Raw genomic sequence first — 23343 nt, forward strand, 5'->3', positions numbered from 1 at the left:
CCCCACAGGAGGTGGGCGGGACTCTGCCTGGAAGTGGGCGGGGCTGCAGCCGGGTGGGCGGAGCCTGAGCCAGCTCCCAGTTGGGGTCTGTTATACCCAACCTCACTGGGAGCCTACTACATGGGAGGCCAGGAGAGGGGCTCACCGTCTAGAAACAGGCCCAGGAAGGGAGCATGTATAGCACGATGCAGGCAGAGTTAGAATGAAGTGTGTGGTGCTGAGGGAGCCTGGCCCCAAACAAACCAGAGATGATTCCAGAAGGAAGGAGACTTGGCCTCTGGAAGCGTTCCCTCATGTACTCATGAGCCATTCACTAAGCGCTCACTCCGTGCAAGGCACTGTTGTCGGTACAGGGGATCCAAGGGTGAACAAAACAAAGCTGGCGCCTCTGTGAACTGGATATTCCAGTGGAGGAAGCAAGCGGTGAGCCGGAGCAGAAATAACCCGCGATAGTTTCCGAGCTGTGAGGGGGCGGGCGGAGGGCAGGGGTGTCACTTAGCTTCTCTAAATGAAGAAAAGGAGCTAAGAGGATTTGGAGGACGCATATCCCTGAGGAGGGACTGGCAAGAGCAAAGGCCTTATGAAGGCAGGGCGGAGGAGGGGTGTTTGGGGGTCGGGGGAGGTCGGACTGGCTGAGCACAGTGCAGGAATGGAGGGCATCCCACAGCATGAGGTAGGAGAGGTAGCAGAGGAACCCAATCATGTCGGGAAGAAATCGGATCCCATTCTAAGTGTGATGGGAACCATGAGCAGGGGACACTGATTTAGAAGGTCAATTCTGGCTGCTGGCTGGGGAGGCAGGGAGGCCAGTGGGGGACTGCTGCGGACATTCTGGACATCCTGATGAGAGGCTGTGGCCGTTGAACAAGTTAATTATATAGTCTGTTAAACTATGAGGAGCGATATGGAGAAAAATCCAGCAGGAAAGGGAAATAGGAAATTCCGGGAGGGTAGGGTGTCATTAAAATCCTCCTTGTGAAGTTTGAATAAAGATCTGAAAGAGGTGAGAGGGAGCCATGTGGAAAGCCGAGGGGAGAATGTTCCAGGCAGAAGGAACAGCAAGTGCAAAGGCCCTGAGACGGGAGCATGCCCGGAATGTTTGAGGAACAGGTCTGACGCCAGAAAGATAACAGTAGAATGAGCAAGGAGCAGCCAAGGAAGAGCCAATGCAGAGAGGCCCCAGGGCCCCTGCAGGTCATAGAAAGGGCTTGGGTATTGCAGGAAGCCATCGGAGGGTCTGAGCAGAGGAGTGACACCATCCCTCATACATCCTACAGGACTCTCTGGTTGCTACGTTCAAAGAGACTGAAATAGGGCAAGGGCAGAAGCAGGCAGAACATTTAGGAGCCTGCTGGAAACAATCTAGACAAGAGAAGGTGTCCTGAACCAAGACAGAAGCAGTGAAGGAGGTGGGAAGGGGTCAGAGCTGGAAAATATTCCCAAGGATCTGCAGATAGGATTTCTGGAAAGGCTGCATGTGGGTTTCCCAGGGAAGGAAGGAGTCAGGATATGAGTCCAAGGCTGGGAATGGGGAGAATGGGAAGCTCAGCGTCAGCCACCTTAAGTCAGAGAGGCCTATGGGATGCCCTGGGGAGATGCCCTGGAGTCTGGGACTCCCGGGACAGGTCCTGGCCCAAGACAGGAGTATGCCAGTTGTCAGCAGGCGGATGATATCTAAAGCCACGAGACTTGCTAAATGGACCGAGGCAGTGGTACAGAGAAGAGGGGCAGGGTCTGAGCCCCAGATGCCAAGGCTTAGAGGCCAGGAAGATGAGAAGGGCCCAGGGAAGGAGGCTGAGGAGGGTGGCAAGTAGGTGGCCTGGGTCACCCCTACCATCCTCATTCCACCAGCTGGACTGAGGATTAGAACAGACAGGGAGGAGAGGGAATGCCAGAAGGGCATGGCTGCACAGGAATGCAGAGCTTGTCTCCTGGGGTGGCAAAGAAAGCAGGGCTCACTTGCCCTCAAGCCATCAGGCCAAGCTTCGGGCATTGTCCAGTGCCTGTTGAGGGGGCCCGGCAGAAGGAAGGCACCCAATCAATATCTGATAGAACAAATGAATGAATGAATGAATGAATGAATGAATGAATGCTCTTACCCTCCCCCAAAGCCCCATAGGTATTTGAGGAATTCCATGGCTTCTCCTGAACCACAGAGTCCAGGGGCTTTCTAGTGACAGGCCCTGGCCACCAACCTGGGCCTCCTGACATCTGGGCCCCACGAAGGTGTGGCTAGTGTGGCCCTCACCCCCCCATCACTAGTTTGCCCAGGAACAAATGATGGCCGGAACTATTTCTCGCAGCAAGCTCTGGGGGGTTACCATGGGTCTGTTCCGGCGCTCCCCCGTCCTCACCCCTCCTTCCCAAAACTTGAGCACAGGTGAAGACAGAGGCAGTGGTGACCTGGGTGTGACTTCGTCAGTGTGCATCCATGTGTCTGTCTTTGTGCACAAGGGGATGAATCTGTGCTGTGGTCTGTGTCTTTTGATGCCTGTGTGTCCATGCATCTGAGTGTCTGTCTGAACGTGTACGTGCCTGTTTGCTCGTGTCTGCTTGTGTGTTTGTGTGTGTCCAGGAGACGGGAGTCGGTATTTCCCAGTGGTCACAGTGTGATTTGGAAACATCCGAAGCTGTCACCCATACTCACTCACATCCAAGCAACAAGAGCAAACGTTTCTCCAAGCAGGGCCGACCTCCTGCACGCCACACACGGTTGACACTTTCAATTCGGTCCTGGTTCATTTCTCTAAGTGCTGGTTGCACCCGGCAGGCCAACTTCACCACCTCGTCCTGACTCACAACCTGCACTGTGACAAACACTAGCCCCGGTAACCCCGGGTCCGTGAGAAACTGCCCCGGTCCCTTGTGCCTCGATGAGAACTCCCATTTCCTGGTGCTCGTTGCACGCCTGGTGCTGTCGTAATTGCTCAAAATGGGTTGACTCACTACTCCTCATCGCAGGCTAGGAGCTGGGTGTGCTCACGATCTCCCTGCGGCAGGGGGACCACCGAGGCTCAGGAAGGCAGGCAGGGTGGCCAGGAGAGGCACACAGGCCGCCTCTCTCCTGAGTTGGTGCTGCTGATCGGCAGCCCTGAGACAACAGGGACTGGGACAGCCTCCAGCGCCTGCGCAGATGGCACTCCCCAAGGAAGCTCACGGAGCTTCCAGAATTCTTTTGTCATTCGATACAGCACATTGGACTACTTTAGACGTTATCTGCGTTCCCCTTCAGAATGCCCTGGGAGGTAGGTCCTATTGGTGTCCGCATGCCACAGATGAGAAAGGGGAGGCACAGAGGACACACTGCCAGTGGGGGGAGAGGGGCTGGGATGGGGCCCCAAGGAGGCCATGTGTGAGCCCAGACTCTTAACCACCACTCTCAACTCCTCTCTCTCCCCTCATACGGCGTCTTGCCCTTCCTCTTCTTCCTTCCCCGAGGATGTTCTCCTCCAGGAACACCTCCTCCCTCCTTCTCCTCCCTCTGCTCTCTCTCCCCCTCCCCAGACCCTCTCTCACATTCATACACGCATGCTCACACATACATCTGTGGTCCTGGCCACCCCATCCAGCCCAGCGTGGAGGGGAGCAAGGGAGATATGCCCAAGAGTTTAGAAGCTCCTCCTGAGCCACTCCTGGGTGATCCTGTCCTGTGAGAATGGACCAAATCCCAAGTGGGATAACAAACATTAAAAATTGAGCACCGCACCCAGAAATTAGGGAGCCGCCCTCCATACACCTGGTAATGACAACCATTGTGATCAAAGGCCACAAGTGACACAGGGAATAGATAGGATGGTACCCTGGCCTGGCTGAGTGGTCCCTATGGGAGGTTCTGGGGTGCACAGCACCGTCAGAGACAGACAGCACCCTAGAGATCATCGAATCTAGATAAGGAAGTGGAAGCCAGGCACCCCACGTGATTTGCACAAGCTCCTCCTGAGCTCCCACTGAGCCGTGGGGCTCCCCAAGCCCCAAAGCTAGCCCTCTCGCTCTTCCATGGACAGGCTCTCCTGTGCTCACCTCTGTGTCTACAACCCCCCATTTATAGCTTCAGCCCAGACCACACCTCGGTACACCAAGCAAGCACGTCCACCCGTGAGCCCCCCACCCTGGCCTGGCCTTGGCCCACCTCATTTCTTTTAGAGCTCCCCAAGCCCTCCAGGGGCTCTTTGTGATCCAGGGTCTTCCAGTTCCCAGAGCAAGGATTCTTCCTCCAGCCCTGCTCATGCTGCTTCCTCTCCCTGGAACACTCCTCACCCTGCCTCTGTTCTGCCCTGTTGGCTTCTCCTTATCCATCGGATGCCAGCTCCAACATCGCTCCCTCCGGGAAGCCCTCCTTGATCCCCACATGAGCTCAGAGGATGCTCTGAGGGGCGGGAGGCACAGGCCTGAGAGCAAGGGAGGGCAGTGATCAGACACCCAGACCCTACAGGCAGACCATCTGGGTTCACAATCCAGCTTCTCCACTTCCTTGCTGGGTGGACTCAGAGAAATGGCTTAACCTCTCTGTGCCTTAGTTTTAGCTGCTGTATGAGGCAGGAGTTCCAATATTTACTTCGCAGAGTTGTAATGAGAACCGATGAGTTAACATGCGTACAGGGCTTAGAACAGTCCCTGCGCACACTAAATACTCAGTGAACATTTGCCATCTACATGTGACATTAGCCTTCGTGGCACCATACAGATACCTTTCTCTCATAGCACTTTATCCTGGTTGATAATTATATGTTTATCTGTGTTGCTATCTGGTGACATACATCTCCTTCATGGGAACCCCATGAAGCCCCATAAAGATGTGGAACCCCATTAAGCCCCATAAAGACATGGACCAGGCCTGTTTTTGAAGCCCTAGGTCTCCCACGCCCAGCCTGGAACCTGGCACTGCGGCAGACGCTCGGTCTATATGTATTCACTGGACCCACAGCTGGTCAAAAGCAAAGCATCTCCCCACGCTGGACCACGCGGCCTTTCCCCGGTACAGCATATTACATTCTCAGCCAGGAATGGCCAAACTGCAGCTAGTAGGCTGAATCTGGCCCACCCACTGTTCTTGCAAATAAAGTTTTATTGGAAAAGGCCCACACTCATTTGTTTACATAGTGCCTAAGGCTGTTTTCATGCTACAACAGCTAAGTTGGGTAGTAGTAATAGAGAACATAGGGCCAGCAAAGCCAGAAATATTCACTATCCATCCCTTTACCGAAAAAGTTTGCCAATACCTGCTTTAGATGTATTTGTTTTTTTTTTTTAATATTTTATTTATTTATTTATTCGACAGAGATAGAGACAGCCAGCGAGAGAGGGAACACAAGCAGGGGGGAGTGGGAGAGGAAGAAGCAGGCTCATAGCGGAGGAGCCTGATGTGGGGCTCAATCCCAGAACGCCAGGATCACGCCCTGAGCCGAAGGCAGACGCTTAACCGCTGTGACACCCAGGCGCCCCTAAATGTATTTGTAATCTCCACGAAGCCAAGGCCATGGCTTCATGGGGTTGGTCTGAGATTTCAGTGGGTTTATCCACATGCCAGGCTGGGGCCCAGTGCACAGGAAGAGCTCCATAAATATTGGTACGTACTGCGTAGTCCTATATGCTGACTCGTAGGAGATCAATAAATATTTATTCATTGAATAAATCAGATACCTTCTGCTCCTCGTGGTAGATTTTAGCACTGAAACCACACCAGCTTCAGGGGTAATCAAGACAATCCATGGGGAAGTCGTGTCTGGATGAAGAGGGGATAATAAACATCGCATCTTTCACTATACACTTTCCAGGGTACAGCCAGCACAGAGAGGATCCAATTTAATCTTGACAACAGCACTTCTCAGACTTCCGTGTTCGTACGACTCGGGCTACATGCTTTCGTTAAAATGTAGACTCTAATTCAGGAGCCGCAGAGTAAGGCCTGAGAATCTGCAGTTCTAACAAGCTTGCATGATGCTTCCCATGCTGGCCCTCCGACTGCCCCTCGAGCAGCGGGGCCTTACATTCCTGTGAACTGGATGGTAGGTCCCTTTTCCCATTCTACAAGACGCAGAAACACCCAGAGAGGTAAAGACCCTTGCCCACGGTCACGCTGTGAAGGAGTGACAAAGCCAGGATAGGAACTCAGGTGTGACTAACTCCCAAATCCCCACTCTGCCCATGACACCGCCCAGCCAGAAAGACCTCCTTGGAGAAACTTCTCCAATACAAAAGTCCCTGCTTGCTCCGAAGTCACTTCCTGCCCAGCCTGAATCTGGGTCCTGCAAACTTCAGCCTTCCTAGGCATGGTGCTGTTTACCAGTTGTCCCCTGTCACCTTCGTTCCGGGCAAACCTCTTCCAGGGGAGAGGCTGGTGTTTAGGTTGACTCTGCTGGGCTGGGGAGGCTACTGTGGGTACTGCCCACTGGTTACCCTGCTCTAGAGCACATCATAAGCTGCTCGGGACCTCCTGAAGTGGTCCCATTACTCTCTGCTGGCTGCAACACAGCAGACCTCTCTCCCCAGCCTCCTTCCCTCTTGTCTTTGCACGCGTGCACACACACGCACACACGCCTGCACACACAGCATCCCAGCTCCCTCCCCGGCTGGCGCTCCCTCTCTCTGCTGTCTGGAAGGCTAAGTCGGGATATCCGGGCTCTGCCAGCAGGCTGAGCTGACACCATCAAGCCCTGGCTGCCTGGGAGGCATTTGCTCTGAGGGTACAGGCTGGGTTTGCCAAATGCAGGCATACGGTGGGCAGGAAGCGCCTGCTTTCTCGGAGAGAAAAGACTGGAGAGCTTCCTCCTCCGCTCTGCTCATCTGAACCACGGCTGCTGCCCCTCGGAAGGCACACCAGCCTGTCTTTCTTCCTTCTTGCTGTCACCCTCCATTCCCAGCCGGTCAGAAATCACATCCACACGGAGAGGGCAGAAGCATGAGAAATCATCTAACGGTCCACACCCACTTTCATACGTGGGAAAACCAGAGAGGGCAAGCTATCTGTCTCAGCCACACGGCAAGTGAGTGGCACAGCTGGGACCCAAACCCAGGTCTCTGGACCCTGCAGCACCCTTCCCAGGCTCCTTGGAAGCCCCATAGGGAGAGTACAGAGTGGTTCAAAAGTGGGGCTGATCTGAACTTGAATTTTGACTCAGGAGCTGGGCTGCCTTGGGCAAGTTACTTTGCCTCTCTGAACTTCAGTTTTCTTGTCTACAAACTGGGGCTAAAAAACACAGCCCACCGGGCTGTTATGAGGATTAAATTAGAGAATGTATGTTAGGTACTCATTCAAGACTCGACACAGAGTAGGTGCTTATCAAAGATTCTCTCTTCTCTCCTGAGTCTTCAACAAGCTCCCCTCTCCCCGTGTGCTTACGAAGATGAGGATTCAGGCAGCGCTGAGCGTGCGTGTCCAAGCATCATGTATGCGTGTGTAGGGGTGCAGGGGCTGGGGGACAGGGCTGGGGCACAACAGTTAGCTTAAAAAGGCTTGCAGGGGGAGAATGTCCACTCAGCCCTGGGGGGAGGCAGCCCATCCCTGCCTGCCAGAGAGGGGAGCCTGGTTGCCCAGTAACCCAGGTACTCTCCCTACGTGCCTCATCCTCTGGCCCCTAGTTCAGGTTCACCCTTCTTCGAGTCCCCCTAAAATAACCCACTCACCCAATAGCATCAGTAAGCAGTGTAGACTTCCTGAAGATCCGGGGGAAGAGAGAGGAGGAGTTTTATACCACATATCACAGCAAACTGCCTAAAATCCTCTTGGAAAAATTCTTCAAGTTCTATATAGCAAAACTCTCTTCTCCACAGATTTCTGTAGCCACACTCCCACCAAAAGGGATAGGGAGCAAGGGAAGACTCTACTCCCGGCAACTTCCTCCCCTAAACGCACATCTCCAGCCAACCAGCTCCCCCCCCACCCCCACCCCGAGCTGAGCCAAGGGCCCTAGACTTCCTCAGAAGCCACGTACCCGAGGTCATCACGGCCTCATTTGAATCCGGAGAGAAAGACTATGGTACTCTCCAGAGACACTTCGTGGAGGATCCGGCACCTCTGGATCCCCATCCCGACACTGCCCCCCACAGAGGCCCACTACCAGCCTGGCCTGCCCCTGCTCCTGCCCCTGCCCTCGGCCATCTGCATCCCTCTGCCCTCCTGTCCTCCCACAGGCAGAAGTAAACTGTTCCTGAGGGCGTTCTTTTCTTGTGCCTGTTCGTTGGTCCTTCCTTTTCACCTTATCCTGAAGGCGTTTTTTGTTTTTGTTTTTCACTTGTTCTTTTCTTGGCAACATGTCTGCTCCTTCCTCTGTCTGGACCACCTCACCACGTTTATTCACTCAAATGAGCCTACCACTGGGGACCTATGGTGTCTCCAGCACCCACCCAGGAGGTGGGGACAGTGAGATTAAAAAGAGAGAAAAAAAAAAAAAAAAGAAGAAGCCACAGTTCTTGCCTTCGTGGGACCCCATGGCTTGGGGAAGCATATATAGAAACAAGCTTTTCCTATACTAACTCTCCTTTATCCAGACTTTTCTACGTGTCCTCAGAGACTTATCCAAGTGCATTATCAGAATCAGCTCATTTAATCTTCACGGCAATCTGAGGAGGCAGGCACTAGGACCATCCCCATTTTACATGAGGAAACTGAGGCACAGAGAGACAACTCGCCTAACCGTACACAGCTAATACATGCCAAACCCAGATTCAGATCCAGATTGTGTGGCTCCTTCACCATGATAACACGCTGCCCCAGGTGCCCCAGTGTAGAGGAAGGAAGGGAGGGATGGCTTTGCTTAAGGAAGTCAGGGAAGGCTTGACAGAGGAGGCGAGTTTGAGTTGAGTTTTTATGGATGAATAGAAGTTTGCTGAGTCAGAAAGAGCAGGAAAAGCACTTCTAGAAGAACGGTCAGTATGTCAAAAGTCAGAAGCATGCAATGACATGACATGGGAAGTTTGCTGTGGCTAGACCAAAGGGGACACGGGGACCAGGAGTGGAGACCAGAGGCATGAGGCTGGAGATGGGCAGAGGCCAAGTCACACAGGGCCCTGTGGGCCTCATGAGGCACTGGCATTTGGTCCTGTAGGCAGACAGGAGCCCCCTGAAGGGCTAGGAGGTGGGCACTGGCTTGTTCCTCCTCCCTCCCTCCCTCCCTAAGCAAACTTGACCGTGGCCCCGTGTCCACGAAACCCCCACTCCATGGGCCACTCTCTCCCCCGTGGCTCACGGCTGTGCCGTTCTCTCTCTCCCTGACCGCCCGTGTTCCACAGGGGCCGTGAGGGCCTCGAGCATTTTCCCGATCCTGAGCGTGATTCTGCTTTTCATGGGCGGACTCTGCATCGCAGCCAGTGAGTTCTACAAGACTCGACACAACATCATCTTGAGTGCCGGCATCTTCTTCGTGTCTGCAGGTAATGGCCTCTGAGCTGCGCAGGCCAGAGCCCGGGCCCGCCTGGGGGGAGAAGGCCGGGGTTTGGGTACCCAGCGGCTGGGAGGTCCTAACGGAGACAGGAGGGAGGGAGAAGACAAATCTCCAGGACTTACAACAGGTCAGGTCATAGGGAAGGCAGGTTGTGCCGGGGCTTCTAGCCCGCAGTAACGTCCAAGCCCCGCCCCCCCCCCAGTCCTCCAGAAACATCCCTGGACCCTGTATCTCAGCCCAAGGGCCCATCTTCCTCCCACCTTTCAGAAAAGGACCCAAATCCCAGGTCCCTCTCAGAATACTGGGCCTATCCTCACCGCCCTGTCCCCTCACTGTCCCACCCCAGGGGGAGCAGGCAGGCACCAAAAACCACATACCTCAGCCCTGTTACAGGACAAGTCACATTGCTTCAGATGCCATAAAAAGCCGATGGCCCTACTTATCACACCCCGGCCCCCAACAGCTTCACGTGCGCTAATTCATTTAAAAGAGTGAGTCCTACCATCTCCACCCCCCCACACACACACACACTTTACAAATCTGCAAACTAACTCAGGTCACCCTGCCAAAGGCTTTGAATCCAGGCAGTCTGGCTCCAGGAGCCAGTCCCAATCCCCTGCTATACCAGCTTCAAACCTCTGTGCAGCCTTGAGCAAGTTACTTACCCTTTCTGCGATCCACTTCCTCGTTCGCAAGCCCCTGGAAAGGCACTGCAGAGTGAAGGCAGGTAGCAAATGCTCAGTAAACAATACCCCTTACTATTACCCCGTGCGTGGTGCTAGAACGCCTCTCCTCTCCTCTCCTCTCCTCTCCTCTCCTCTCCTCTCCTCCCTTAGCTTTGTATCCATCAGCCCTCCCCTTTGTCACTCTCTCCAATGGCATGATCCAATATTAAGGCGATGCTTTGCCACTAGCCCTCTATTCTATGGCACGGGCCAGGCAATCCCTGGAGCCGGCAAGGTCCAGGTGGCTGTCCCTGTCCATTAGTCCTGCCCAGGGCCTGAGACCGCCCTGGGAACTAACCACCCCTCTCTCTGATTCCCCCCCCCCGCCCCACACCCACCCTGTGCCCCGCAGGTCTGAGTAACATCATTGGCATCATAGTGTACATATCTGCCAATGCCGGAGACCCCTCCAAGAGCGACTCCAAAAAGAATAGTTACTCGTACGGCTGGTCCTTCTACTTTGGGGCCCTGTCCTTCATCATCGCCGAGATGGTCGGGGTGCTGGCCGTGCACATGTTTATTGACCGGCACAAACAGCTGCGGGCCACGGCCCGCGCCACGGACTACCTCCAGGCCTCCGCCATCACCCGCATTCCCAGCTACCGCTACCGCTATCAGCGCCGCAGCCGCTCCAGCTCCCGCTCCACCGAGCCCTCACACTCCAGGGACGCCTCCCCCGTGGGCATCAAGGGCTTCAACACCCTGCCGTCCACGGAGATCTCCATGTACACCCTCAGCAGGGACCCCCTGAAGGCCGCCACCACGCCCACCGCCACCTACAACTCCGACAGGGATAACAGCTTCCTCCAAGTCCACAACTGTATCCAGAAGGAGAACAAAGACTCTCTCCACTCCAACACAGCCAACCGCCGGACCACCCCCGTATGAAGCCCGCGGGGGGCCTGGCGGCGCCGCAGGATGGGCGCGCGGCACCCCCTCGCGTGGTTCCCCCCCAGGTGGGGAGGGGGGAACGAGGGCGGGGGGGCGGGAACCCAACCATCCACTGGGGGGAAAAACCTTCCAAAAGCAAAAAAAAAAACAAAAAAAGAGAAAAACAAAACAAGTAAATTAAAAAAAAAAAGAACAAAATATAAGAGGAACAAAGAAGCAAAACGACAGGAAATGTGAAAAAAATATTAACCGAGGGGAAGAATAACAAACTTTAAAAAAAAAAAAAAAGCGAGAGAGGTTAAACAATTAAAAATAGAAAATAAATCTAAAAGAAAATGCATGATTTCCCATGTACCATTATTTTAACATTTAATAAAAACCAATTTAAATGAAAAAATAAAAGGGAACCAAGATAACATTAAAGCAAAAAACGAGGAGCAGAAAGGAAGGGGGAATGTTCTCTGCATTTATCAGGGGTTTATGTTCCTTTTTGTTTTAATGCGGGCGACTTACTTTTCTGTTCTCTTTAACCCCAAGCGGGCTCTGCCTCCCTGGGCGAGTGGGGGGGTGGAGACTCAGGGGCCCCGGGGCCAGGTGAGCCCCTCGGTCACTGCCAGGTCCCTGGAGCCTCTGGATGGGTGCCCCAGGAACACTGGGCAAGCTCCAAGGCTTGCGAGCCGGCTCCACCCGGCATCGATGGGGCAATTGTAGGCCTCCAGGTGACCCTAGAGTCCTTGGTCCCTCCTGTCCGAAAGGTGCCTGGAGGGGGGTGCACTTGGGGCTTGCCCAGCCCCCAAGTTCCCAGTCCTTAATGGTCCTTAACCCACTGTGATGACTTCCTAGGCCTTGAGGGAGGGGAAGGAGAGGGGATGGCTGCCGTTGGCTTGCAAGATGCCCGAAACCCTGGAATCCTCAGGGTGAGCTTCTTGGGGTTACCGCCCAAGCTCCTGTCCTTGGGAGCAGGAGATGCTCACCCCCCAGGGGGATATAAAGCAGCTCTCCCTCCTCACCTCTCACCTCAGGGCCACCTGATGACCCTGGGGCGATGGTGGACCCCCAGACTCATAGGCCCCCCTGGCCCCCTGGGAAGGGGGCTTATTGACCCTTTGGGGGTCCTTGGACTCACTGAAGCCCCCCTAGGGCCCGGCGGGTCCAACAATGACACTGCAAAAAGGTTTCTTTTTACAAAAGAAAAAGGAAAAACAAGTGGTGATTTTTTTTTAATAAAAAAACCACAGACTATAAATAAATGTAAATATATAATAAGTGGATTTACTTGCAAGAAAAACAGATAGTATTTTTCTTTTAATTCTTTTCCAGCTTTAAACTGTGAAAACAAAACAATAGGGTAGGGTGGGGGACTTAAAATTTAGCAGGGAACTTGTAAAGAGAAAACAGAAAACAAATATACAAATCCATTAAAAACAAAACAAAAAACTGCTGGGAGAGATCAGGGCTGGGCTCAAGGGGGAGGCAGAGGAGGAAGGCCCCAGGGGAGGCAGGGAGGTTGTACGACAGAGATCTCTTCCTTATACCAGGAAGGTGCTGCTAATGCGGAAGAGAGAGAATCTCGACGAAGAACCAGGTCTACACGAAGATCGCACACCCACCCCCACACACTCACACGCACACACAGTCCTCCAGGCCCCGCGCTCCAACCCGCCGGGATACACACTCAGTCTAAACCCTTCCTCCCCCATACACAGCCAGGAGCAGGGTTCAGAGAACACTGACTCCTGCCCTCCAAAGCCATTCACACCACCACCACCACCACCACCACCACCACACACACACACACACCCCACTCTCATGAATGAAGGACCCCAGTTTAAAATCCAGCTCTGGATTCTGGAATCTCTTGCTGTGGTGGCCTTTCTGGGCCTCAGTTTCCCCCTACGTAAGCATATGAATTGACCTAGATGAGCTCCAAAGGCCTATTCTTATTCTTGGTGTCGATGACTTTTAAGATCTGCCACCTGCCCAGAGGAAGATGCCAGGGATGACCAAAATAGCAGCCATCCAGCCCCCAGACATTGAGAACATTCCCAAATCATCAGTCAGCCTCTCAGCCACACACACACACACACACACACACACACACACACACACACCCATATGCCTCCTCACTGTGCTCCCAAACCCCTGCCCCCACGTCCAATGTCAGAGCAAAAATACATCCATATGAGCAAACGTATCCTGCCATTCAGACAGAGAGGGGGAAAGGCACCAGAGGTCCCCAAGGTCACTCTTCATTCTGTGTCCCCTTTCTTTAGTACCATAACCCAGTCACAGAGAGTGAACGGGGCTTCTTTGAGAGAAGAGATCAGCCGCCAGGCTTTCCCCGCTATCTTTGGGGGTCAGAGAAAAAAAGGGTCCTCTGGGGTTGGCTGGGTGGGGTTAAGGTCAAGGGGATGGAGGAGATGGCTTTACAAAGTTTGGTCACAGGTTGAGTACCAACCCCCAAAATAAAGCTGACACCACGGACTAAAGTCTGGGGTGTCCCGTGTTGTTCCCCATTCTTCCAGAGCAACAAGGTTCAGACAGAGAGAAACCCAACAGCTTTCTCGAATGCCAATTTCAGCCCAGCCTGCCGGCCACTCTGCTGAAGGTGGGGGCCTTGCTAGACCCATCAGCAGGTCTTGCTTCACCTCTTTCTTGACCCTGGCCTGGCCTGAAGTTCCGCAAGTTGAGCTCTGGAGAGTTGTGGGGAGTGGCTCTTGAGGCTTTGGGGGTACTTGCACACTCCCAGCCACACTTCCCTTGTTTTGTCTGGGAAAGGAAAGCTCTGTTTTCAAGTCAGCTGCAGCGGGAACCCTAAACTCGGCCTGAGCCACAAGGCAGAACATCTGCCCGCCCAGCCCCTCAAGTGCACAGAGGGCCACAGGTTCCAGGCTCCAGACAGAGTGCTGGCAGCCAAGGCTGGTGCAGTCTGGGCAGAAATCACAGTCTCTCCTTCCCTCGCCCCACCAGCTTCCAAACCCAAACCTGAAAAGACAAAGGACTAGAGAGACGGAGAGGCCCCAAGAAAAGAGCAAATAAGCGGGTGCTGTTCCAAGAGCAAAATTGGCCCCAGTTTTGGCAGAGTGTTTGGGGTGGCGACCGGTACTTCTTTCCTGGCTGAGGCCTGGGTCCCGGGGCTGCTTGAGGAAGGCCATCTGGGTGTGGGGTGAAACCAGCACTGCTGAGAAAGGGCTAGGGGGCCCGGAGGGAAGGAGCGGGGAGCGGGACTGCAAAGGGCACTGCTTGCCAGGGTGGACGATTGCTCATGTCCAGCTCAAACCAGTTCAAGAAACCAACCTCCGTTTTATTTTCTTGGTGGGTCCTTTTTTTTTTTTCAGACTGTTAACAGAAAAAAAAAAATTTTAAAAAGCAGAAAACTTAAAAAAGAAAAAAAAAAAAGAAAAAATCCTGGTACATGAAATAAAGATTTTTTTTTATAGCTTGGTCCTCATGTCAGTGGATTTCTTTCATTGCTTTCCCAATCTTGATCTCCCCATTTAAAACAATCCTAAAGTCGCAGATCCTCAGAACTGGGGGATGGGAGGCTTAGAAGCCATGCAGTAGTGTCCCCACTCCCCAGGTCATGAGTCTCTTCTTAAATATCCCTTAGGGATACTTGCACACCTCCAGAGACAGGCAGCTCACCCCCCTTCATAAGCAGTGTTTATTGGTCAGCATCTCCCCCACAAGATGAATTTCAATCCACATCTTCCTTTGAATCCATCAACACCGAACGAATGCCTTCCCTTTCCAACACAATTGTCTTTCGGATACTTGAAGATCGCAGGCATGACGTCCTTGAGTTTCCTGTTTTAGAATAAACCAGCTCCACTCAACATCCCGGTGACTCTCCAGGGTTTCAGTTTTTCCCATGAAAGTGTGCAGCCTGGAATGAACATGACCCTGCAGGTGTACTCAGAGGGCTCCCCGCACATGAGGCTGCTCCTTGGAGGGGACTGTGGATTGGGACAGAAATGGGGAGGGGCTGCCAGGGAGTCCTGGGACTCGCCTAACTTGGAGAGCTAGGAAAGGCAAAATGGGACGTGTCCTAGTTTGCTCAGGCTGCTAGAACAACAAACGCGCCCTAGTCTGGGGGGCTGAAACAACAGACGTTTACTTCTCACAGTTCCGGAAACTGGGAGCTGAGATTCAGTTCCTGGTAAGACGTCTCCTCCTGGCTTGTAGATGGCCACCTTCTCTCATGCGCTCATGGGGCTCATGGGGCTCTCGTCCCTCTTCCTCTTCATAGAAGGTCACTAATCCCATCATGGAAGCCCCACCCTCCTGACCTCATCTAACCCATTATCTCCCAAAGACCCCACCTCCAAATATCCTCACACCAGAGGTTAGGGCTTCCATATATGTATTTCAGGGGGCTGCAAACATTCAGCCCATAGCAGGATGCCAACAGGAGAATCTGACCCTTGACATTGGCGAAAGGCCCCATTTGCAGGCCACTACAAAGCCGGTCCACCAATGTCCAGCCCTGGTCTGGTCAAACTGCCAGTGTCAGCTATTTGAAAGAGGGCTATAAACACCTCTCAAAAATCCATTAAATACATTTAATTTAGTTCCTTTTAACTTTTAAGAAACTGTCACACTGAAGAGGAGGGGAGGAAAGAAGGTATTTCAAAATCAAATCAAGATTTAAAAAGCAAACAAAAAAGAACTCATCTGTTGGCAAATTGTAAAATGCTTCCTTCCTGCTTCTTCTATTGCTTCCCAGGGCCTACCTTCCTATTACCACTTTCCTGAATTTATTATCCTTACCTAAGAAGGTCAGGTGCAGACTCCAACAGAACGCATAACAAATAGGAAAATGGAAAGCTAACCAAAGCTTGTTTAAAATGAAAACACGTTGCTCTGAAAAGAGAAAAGAGCTTCATTCTGTCCTACTGACAACCATGATCACAGACAAAAAAAAAAAAATTAAAAAAAATAAGCACAGAGGTCTCGTTCATGACAACAGCTGGGCTTCACTGGCCTGGCTATTTTCATATTTTCATTTGGAAAGCCAGAAGAGTGACCTATGTGTGATCTTAGAAACAGCCACGATCACACACAGCGATGGGCACTGGGGAGGGTCCCAGATGTCCCGACCCCCGTCCTGACACGGACCCGGGATTTTTCATGAGCTCCGGAAGGTGGGGGTCCCCGTGGGGAGGGGGACACTGTGTACAATGTGGGGAGGAAGCTTACTCATCGTACACGTCTCCTTGGGGCCCAAGAGAAAGGAGACGGTATGTGGAGGAGTGACACAGATCGAAAAGAAGACCATTCCCACACCGTGAGGCCCCAGAAAACTCCACTCTGGAATTGGCCAACATTCAGAAGTTCCTGCCCCGCCCAAGTCCCCTCGGGCCACACCGCCAAGCCAGCCCTACAGTCTCAAGCTTCTCTTCCTCTGTGCTCACCCCTAATATTTGCAGGCCCCAGAGTAGGAGTACAAATGGAGCCCTCATAGCATAAATCTGAATATTTAACAGCTACAAATCAAACGAACGAACTTTAAAATATGTTCCATCCTTCTCTTCTGACAGACATTTCTTCATGATGACCTAAAAGACTCAGTGCAGATTTGGAAACCTCAACCTTGTCTGAGTTCCGCACCCAAAAAGTGGCTGGCGTGGGGCAAATGCACCCGGGCTCCTAGCCCCCAGCCCGGCCCCCTTCCCTTCCCACCTCTGGCTCCACTCCTGCATGCAGGACCCCTCCCACAAAGGGGCTGCCCAGCCCCACCTGCACATCCACGGTCCAGCTCCAGCCACCCAAACAACAACTCCTTGGCCACCCCTCCAGCCACCCCGACCTCAAGACAGATGGTAGCCAACCCTGGAGGCTGGCTCAGGATCCTGTGGGCAGAAGTTCTCAAGTAGCAGGCACCAGAGAGAAGTCTGAGAAGCTGAGGGTAACCACATCCCCTTGGACTATGGACTCTTCCTGCCCCCCATGCAGGATGGCATGGCCCAAGGAGGGCCGGAGCAAGGTTCCCCAAAGCCCCGTGCCCAAAGCAGGGGTCCCTCTTGCCCAAGTCTGGGGTCAGCACAGCCTCTCCCTCCCAAGGGTTCTGACTCCCTGAGGCCAAAAAGCCACAGAACTCAGACCTATCCCTTTGTGCAAAAAGGCAGGGCTGGAGTCCAGAGAGCGAGCGCAAGCAACCGTCCACACATGCACAGAGAACTGGCTTCAAGCAGGCTCCAGGCCCCAGCCTCCTGACCTCCCCAGTCCCCAGGCACCCCTTCTTCTCCTTCCTCTTTCATCCATGCTCCAGGCTTAGAGTTCCCACCTGACCTCACCAAACGCTGAAAAGCTCTGGGAGCGTCTACAGGAGGGGTGGGGGCCCCGGGAAGGAAGGCGGCTGTCTTGGTGAGTGTCTAGCCCTCCCTAACAAGGAGCATCGGTTTGGACTGCCTTCCAAGCCAATCGCTGCGAAAGCTGGCTGCTGGCCGACAGCCGCCTGCTGCCCTGGTGCACAGGCTCTGGACAGAAGCGTCTCTGGGCCAGCTGGCTGAGACTTCTCCCAGGCCGGAGGAACCTGACCGGCTGCCTTCCCCGCCACCGGCCGGCCCAGGCGCCAATCCAGCGGTGTGGGCTGGGGCTGCCTCCTACAGGCTCACGTGAGCTAGCCCTGTGCACCCTGCAGCTGGGTCCACGATGCCACACTGGCACCTCAAAAACAGCCACGGAGGAAGTGTGCACGCCACAGAAAGGGGCAAACGCTATAAACCAGGGCCTTTCCTTTACATGAAGAGCTGATTAACGAAACATTTACCGCACATCATTGCATACGTCCGTAGATAGGTGTGTGCATACAGGTTCACTTGTGCGCACCTTCAAAATACCTCCATTCCCCCCCCAGTGTGTGTGCCTGTGTGTGTGTTCGTGTACATATTTTTATGCACACACGTGCACGCGCGCACACACACACACACACACACTTCTGGAGTTAGACCCACTCACACAAACATATTCGTTCAGTCTGGCAGCTTTTATTGACCACATCCCCTCTCCCAGTCCTAGATCTTGGCTCCAAGGGTACAGACATGACAAGGATATGAGCTTTCCTGCAGGAAGCAGGGCCATGAACGTGGAAACGGAGGATTGCCGAGAAAGCGGATCAAGCGGTGCCAGGGCGTGGAGAGGAATGGGAGCTCATCCAGGGCGCAGGGTGCCCAGAGCAGGTGGTCCTTCAGCAAGGACGTGCACACCTACCCACCGTGCCTCTTCCACTGCACACTTAATCTGTGCACCCACAGACTCATCTGTGCACCTCCTTCCTGGTGCTGCCCCTGCCTGATGCTCAGGGACAGAACAGGACCACTCTGATGCTTTTCATTCACTCGTTCGTTCATTCATTCATTCATTCATTCAGCTCCCATGACGTGCTGTTCTGTGCTCAGTGCTGGGGGGAGGGGGAGACGGTGGTGATGAAGACAGACAGTCCCAGCCTCCTCTAAGTCATGTTCCAGAAGGGAAACAGGAAAATTAGCAAGTTAAGAATCAAATAACACAATAATCCTATAATCACAAATATTCATGAGTGCCCCATAGTACATGTACTGGGGCAATGATTTAAAAAAGTGACAGGGGTTGACCTCACCTTCAGTCATCTGAAACTTAGTGGCTTAAAACTATAATAACTATTTCCTTATCCCTCCCAATCCCATGGTTCTTCTGCGCCCCAGAATGATGACGGGGGCAGAAGGGGAGCAGGTGTGGTCATCTGAGGGCCTGACTGGGCTGGAACCACCGCAGGGGCTCACCCTCGTGCCACAGTCGATGCAGACTGCTGGCTGGGAGCTCGGGGATGTTCTAGACCCGAACCCCTCATTTCTGCCCCCGGTGGCCCCTCTGTGTGTCTTGGGCCTCTCTCAGCATGGCAGCTGGGTCCCAAGCAGCAGAAATTAGAGGCTGCTCATCTTCCAAGGGCCTAACCTCAGAAATCCCGGCAATTCACCTCTGCTACATTCCGTGGGTCAAAGCAAACCCCAGGCCAGGTCCAGGGGGTGGAGAAACCGAGTCCACCTCCTGCTGGGATCAGCAGCCCCTGCAGCTGCGAGGGGAGGAACCATCAGGCACCGCCTTGGAAGGTTAGATACTGCAACCCCTTTAGATAGAGCTGTTCGTAGAGACTCTCACCGATACTTTTGGCTGAAATTTGCACGGTAAGGAGGGTGAGCCGGGCAAAAACAGGGAATGGGAGAGGAGGGAAGGTTCCGGGAGTAGGGAACAGCCGGTGCAAAGCTCCTTTTCCATGAGGCAGAAAAGAATTTGGCCTGTGAGTAGACATAAAAGATGACCCAGGTGATTATCCCTGATGAACGAGGGACAAGTGACATGGGATGAGTAGGAAGAGGTGGGCAGGGGTGAGTCCTCACAGGACAGGACTTTGGATTTTATTCTAAGTGCAAGGGGAGCCCCTGACCCACACATGACAGGGAAAATCACCACAGAGCTTTCTATGCAAAATTCACCAAGCCAGGGCTAGACACTGTAAGGAGACAGATATAAGTAAGGTATGTCCCTTTCCTACATCCAAGCACCCTGGCAAGGAAAAAGAAGCAATATGACAAAAAGCACAAGCTTCCTGGCAGGCCACGCAAGAAGGGAAACATCACAAGTTCTGTAGCTTTCATTGTCAAAGTCAACGCTTCGGTTGCTACAGAGAAGAAAAACTGTTTCTCAACCTCAAGCTCTCTGAAGAAGAGAGAAAACACACATGAAATGATAATTAACAACTCCAGGCTAAAAGTTGAGAAGGCCAAGAGAGCAGCCCAGACAGAACCAAGATGGAAGTTTCAGCATCCTTGCATCTCCAGGCAGCCATACTCTGAAAACAGCAGGAGAGGGCAGGTGGGCAGGAGAGTTAGAAAGGCCTGTATTTGCAGCCCAACTTGACCCTTCCCCAGCTGTGTGATGTAAGCCAGAGACAGCCTCCCGGAGCCTCCATCACCTCATCTGCAAAATGGGTTTGATAATCCCTGTGTAGGATCAGCAACCAGGATGCCCCCAGGAGACCTTGAACGTGAAAGCGCCTAGCACAGTGCCTGGATGTAGGTGGGGCTCAATGAAGAGTCATCATACATGGCTAGAATCTAGTCGGCTTTCCCTTTGTGCTGGGCATTAAACACTTTCCATTTTAATGCTAACGGCAACACTGTGAGATAGATCCAATTTATTAGCCCCATTTTACAAATGAGGAAATGGGGATGGAAGAGGTTAAGATAGAGGACCAAAGTTACACAGCAGGAATATGGTGGAGCTGGGACAGTAAGCCAGGCAGTCTATTGGTTCCCCTATTCTAACTCCCATTCTACCCCCACTTCTCTAACAGTGGTCTCTAACTTGTTCCCCTTTCTATCTTCACCCCCCCGGTGCATACCCATTCAGTCCTGCTAGACTGCCCACCGCTGAACAGAAGCGCCTCCCTCTAGAGAACCAAAATCCCTGTCCCATTGGCTTACCTCACATTCACTTCCCTCCCGTCTCCCAGAGACTCTCTGCTTCTCTCCTCGTCTTAGTTCTGACCTATGGAGGTTTTGAGAACCAGGCTAAACTTTTTTTTCCCATAGGACCGTCCTTTAGAGTCAACTGCTTCTAAAAGACTGGCAAAGGGCTAACAGAGGGAAGGCTCAAAGCTGGCCATGAAAGGTGAAGAGGATTCATCTCATGGGCTCTTTAACAACAGACATGACTCACTTATCACCTGCTTGGCACGTGGCAAGGCCTCATAATCTTATCACGTGAGTAAAGATGAATGGAATTGGAGTGAACTTAGTTGGGTTGAATTGAATTGGCCTGAACTGAATTGTAAGGCTGAATGGATGGAGGGTGAGTGGGGAGACAGATGGATAGACGGATAGGTGGACAGTTGTTAGCTGGACGGATGGGTGGATAGATGGGTGATTGGATGGATATTTAGATGAATAGTTGGTTGGATAAATGGGGAAATGGGTGGATTTTTAGGTGCTAAGATGATGGATGGATGGATGGATGGATGGATGGATGGATGGGAGTGGATTTAGTGACTGTAGCTGGTAGGGAAATCTGGTAACTGAAGGTACAGAGGTGGGAAACACTGAATAAATCAGTATGACAGGGACAGAGGGCTCATGCCAGGGAGAAATAGAAAAAGAAATTCTCCCTCGTATAGGGACAGATGGAGGTGCTGGGGAGGGTGCGATACAAATTATATGCTCAGTGGCTGCTGGGAAGGGAGGAGTTAACAGCGGGATGGCTCCCCCACCAGCTGCGACCAGGGTGACACTGACAGATTACAGCGTGTCCTCCGCACTAATAACACTGCAGCGTCCTCCTCCTGCCGCTCCCCAGCCAGCTCCAGCTCCAGCTCCGGGGAATCAATACCAAAAGGCGCACACTGAAAACCCTCAGCCAACTCCCTCCAAGGCTTGGACCCTAAAAAACACAGAAGAGCAGAGTAGAAGGGACCTTGGAGATCAGTTCCTCCCCTGGACTGGGTGCTCCCTGGGCCAGAAATGGTATCCCAGTCACCTTGGCATCCCCTGTCCCATCATAGGGCTGGACAAGGACCAGGAGGATTCCAAAAGTTTGCAGAGTGAATGAATCAACCTCCCGGCCAGTGTGGGAGTCTTCACAAAAACCTACCTGTGGCAATGGTCCCTCTGCCTCTACTTACATACTTCTAGCAATAGGAGGCCCTCCCCCTTTCCCAAGCAAACAGAACCTTCCTTTGTTGGACAAATCTGACCATTAAAATCATCGTCCCTGGTTTGAATTAACCATCCCCCCCCCCAGCTCCCATTGATTTGTCCACAAACATCTATTTCCCAATTTCTTCCTCTTCCCTAGCCATCTCCTTTCCCCTGTCCGAAACCATCCAATAATCCAGTCCCAGCCTCCGGGGATGCTGAAGTCACATGGTCAAGGAGGGATCAGAAGGGAATTCACACTCACTGAGCGAGCACCTGCTGTAAGCGAGATGGGTCAGAAATCTAAGTGTTGTCTCATGTCATCCGCACACTAACACAAGGTGAGTACTATTAACCCCATCTCACGGATGAGGCTCCTGAGGCTCAGAGAGGGTAAGTCACGTGCCCAGAGTCACTCGGACATACAGCAGCGGAGCTGGGGCTTGAATCCAGGTCCACGTGCTCCCACTGCGCCATCGCAGCCCAGGGGTACAGAGCATGAATATTTCCCGTATCTTTGTTCTCGGCCTCAGGTGAGTCTGGGAGGACTTAACCGGACCTCTAATGCCCCACCGCCAGGGGAGGTGGAGGGGGGTGCCAGGCTGTGGGCTCCCAATGGTGCTTCTCGTGGAAGGGACCCAGGGCTCCTCAGAGAGATGGTGGATTCCAGGACTTGGGAAGGAAAAGTACAAGATGAGTCCGGAACATTTTGTTCTTCCAGAAAGCCAGGAAGTTATCAAAGATGACGCAGGCTGGGTCACAAGGCTCAGCGTCCAACTTGAAGGGGCTCCCAGGGGCCGGAGATGAGACCGTCTTGGCAGGGAGATGGGAGGACACCAGAGAACCTGCTTATTATTTTGAAAACTGGCTTCAATACAGGAGGAGGTGACAGTCAAACAAAATAACATATATATAATTACATGCACTATATTATATTATTACATGATCTAACACATACTAGTGTATCTACATAGAGGCTCCCACCCTCCCCAGGAGAGCTCTGCAGCTGTGAATGCCTGTTCAGATGCAGCCTGGAAACATCCAGAGAAGGATCCCGTGCCCCCAGCCCATTCCAGCACAGGGCCTCTCTCAAGCCCTTCTGCTCCCCACCACCCTGCCTTTACCTCCACGGTGAGGAATGACGGGGTGATGAACCTCTGTGAAGCGCTAACTGGCCTTGAAGCTCAGGAAGGAACCTCCCCGCTGGCCACTCAGGCTGGACCGCCTGAACCCCTGAGTCCATGGCCTTGCTGTCAGCCCAGAACCAGCGGCTCAGCGCTGGTGTGCCCCAGATGAGCTGGAACTGGTCCGGGAGTCAGCATGAGGGACTGTCACCCGTCTCCATCTCAGCGCACCTCCAGCCCCGCTAACCAGCTGCCTTCATGGTGATACACGTCCCACTTCGCAGTCTGGCCCCCACCCAGTCCCTCTCTGGGCCCCACGGGTCCTCATTCCCTCACCTCCATCCCTGCCCCAAGTCCAGCCCTCTGCCCTCACACACACACACCCTGCCACGTCCCCCCTCCCTCCAAGACTTCCTGCTTCTTGCTCAAACCTTAATTTAGTGGTAACACTCTTCAAGATCACCCTAAAAAGTCAGCATTCAATCCCTGACAGGCTGCTCCCAAAGCCCGGCTGTGTGATTACCATGCACTTGTCTTGTCTTACCTTTCGGGC

The 23343-nt window shown here is 53.1% G+C and overlaps 1 protein-coding gene and 1 long non-coding RNA gene across 2 annotated transcripts in view; one reads left to right on the forward strand and one right to left on the reverse strand.

Moving 5' to 3' along the window:
• The window catches only part of LOC123780698 (uncharacterized), a 117140-nt gene that overhangs the window by 78988 nt on the left and 14809 nt on the right, over positions 1 to 23343 (reverse strand). The window lies entirely within an intron of this gene.
• Positions 7974 to 10993, forward strand: CACNG2 (calcium voltage-gated channel auxiliary subunit gamma 2). The gene is made up of 3 exons (XM_087869094.1): positions 7974 to 8136; positions 9154 to 9369; positions 10458 to 10993. Exons 1-3 carry the CDS (start codon positions 7974 to 7976, stop codon positions 10991 to 10993), a joined length of 915 nt encoding a protein of 304 aa, XP_087725220.1.

This window comes from Ursus americanus, chromosome 17 (genome assembly GCF_024610735.1).
Source record: "Ursus americanus isolate L20-20 chromosome 17, mUrsAme1.1.p, whole genome shotgun sequence".
NCBI lineage: Eukaryota > Metazoa > Chordata > Mammalia > Carnivora > Ursidae > Ursus > Ursus americanus.